The sequence below is a fragment of the Ichthyophthirius multifiliis genome (assembly GCF_000220395.1).
Source record: "Ichthyophthirius multifiliis unplaced genomic scaffold scaff_1120509249884, whole genome shotgun sequence".
In the NCBI taxonomy this organism is placed as follows: domain Eukaryota; phylum Ciliophora; class Oligohymenophorea; order Hymenostomatida; genus Ichthyophthirius; species Ichthyophthirius multifiliis.
This window is the reverse complement of record NW_004087195.1, coordinates 3,704-4,473: the sequence shown is the minus strand read 5'-3', so window position 1 is coordinate 4,473 and position 770 is coordinate 3,704. Positions and strand designations below refer to the sequence as shown.

At 16.5% G+C, this 770-nt stretch overlaps 1 protein-coding gene across 1 annotated transcript, besides 3 other annotated features; it reads left to right on the top strand. All coding sequences in view use genetic code 6, as the record gives it.

Moving 5' to 3' along the window:
* Positions 1–16: 16 nt before the first annotated feature.
* Positions 17–77: a microsatellite.
* Positions 78–137: 60 nt separating this feature from the next.
* Positions 138–218: a microsatellite.
* Positions 139–219: a microsatellite.
* A 50-nt stretch (positions 220–269) lies between these two features.
* On the top strand, positions 270–770 carry IMG5_040270 (ubiquitin-like protein, putative; the record flags this gene model as incomplete). Its single annotated transcript, XM_004038929.1, has 2 exons — positions 270–324; positions 466–770. The coding sequence occupies 2 exons, from the start codon at positions 270–272 to the stop codon at positions 768–770; spliced, it is 360 nt and encodes a 119-aa protein (XP_004038977.1).

Genomic DNA, 770 nt, shown 5'->3' with positions numbered 1-770 from the left:
TATATAAAAAGTATATAAAAAATAACTTTAATATGTATTAAAAAAAAAAATTAAATTTAAAATATATTTAAAAAAAATATTTTTATTTTATAAAATAAATCTATAAATATTTAAACTTAATGAATAATGTGATTAAAATATATATATTTATATAAATATAAATATAAGTATAATATAAATATATATATTCATATATATTTATATATATTTATATATATTATTAATAAATTTTTTATTTTTTTTCTTATTTATTTATATTAAAAATTAAAATGGATAAATCTAATTAAAAAAAATATAAACGCAAATCTAGAACTCGTTCTAGAAGTAATAATAAATTCGATCAAAAAAAAAAGGAAAATAAATAATAAAAAAATGAATATGAACATAAAAAATCTGATTAAAATTCCTTACCTATTTCAAAAGTTGATTAATTTTGGGAAAAAAGAAAATAAGAATAATAATAAGATGAAGAAAAATTTGGTCCTGCTAAAAAATTAGAACAAAAAGGACCTGAAAAATTATAAGGAGTATCCTCCTATAATCCTGTTATGATAGAAGTCATTGTGAATGATAGAATGGGTAAAAAAGAAAGAATTAAATGTTTGCCTACTGATACAATAGGAATTTTTAAAAAATTAATTTAAGCAAAAACTGGTACAAGGTCAGAAAAAATAAAACTTTAAAAATGGCATTAAGTCTTTAAAGATCATATAACATTGGAAGATTATGAAATTCATGATGGTATGTCTTTAGAAATGTATTATAATTGA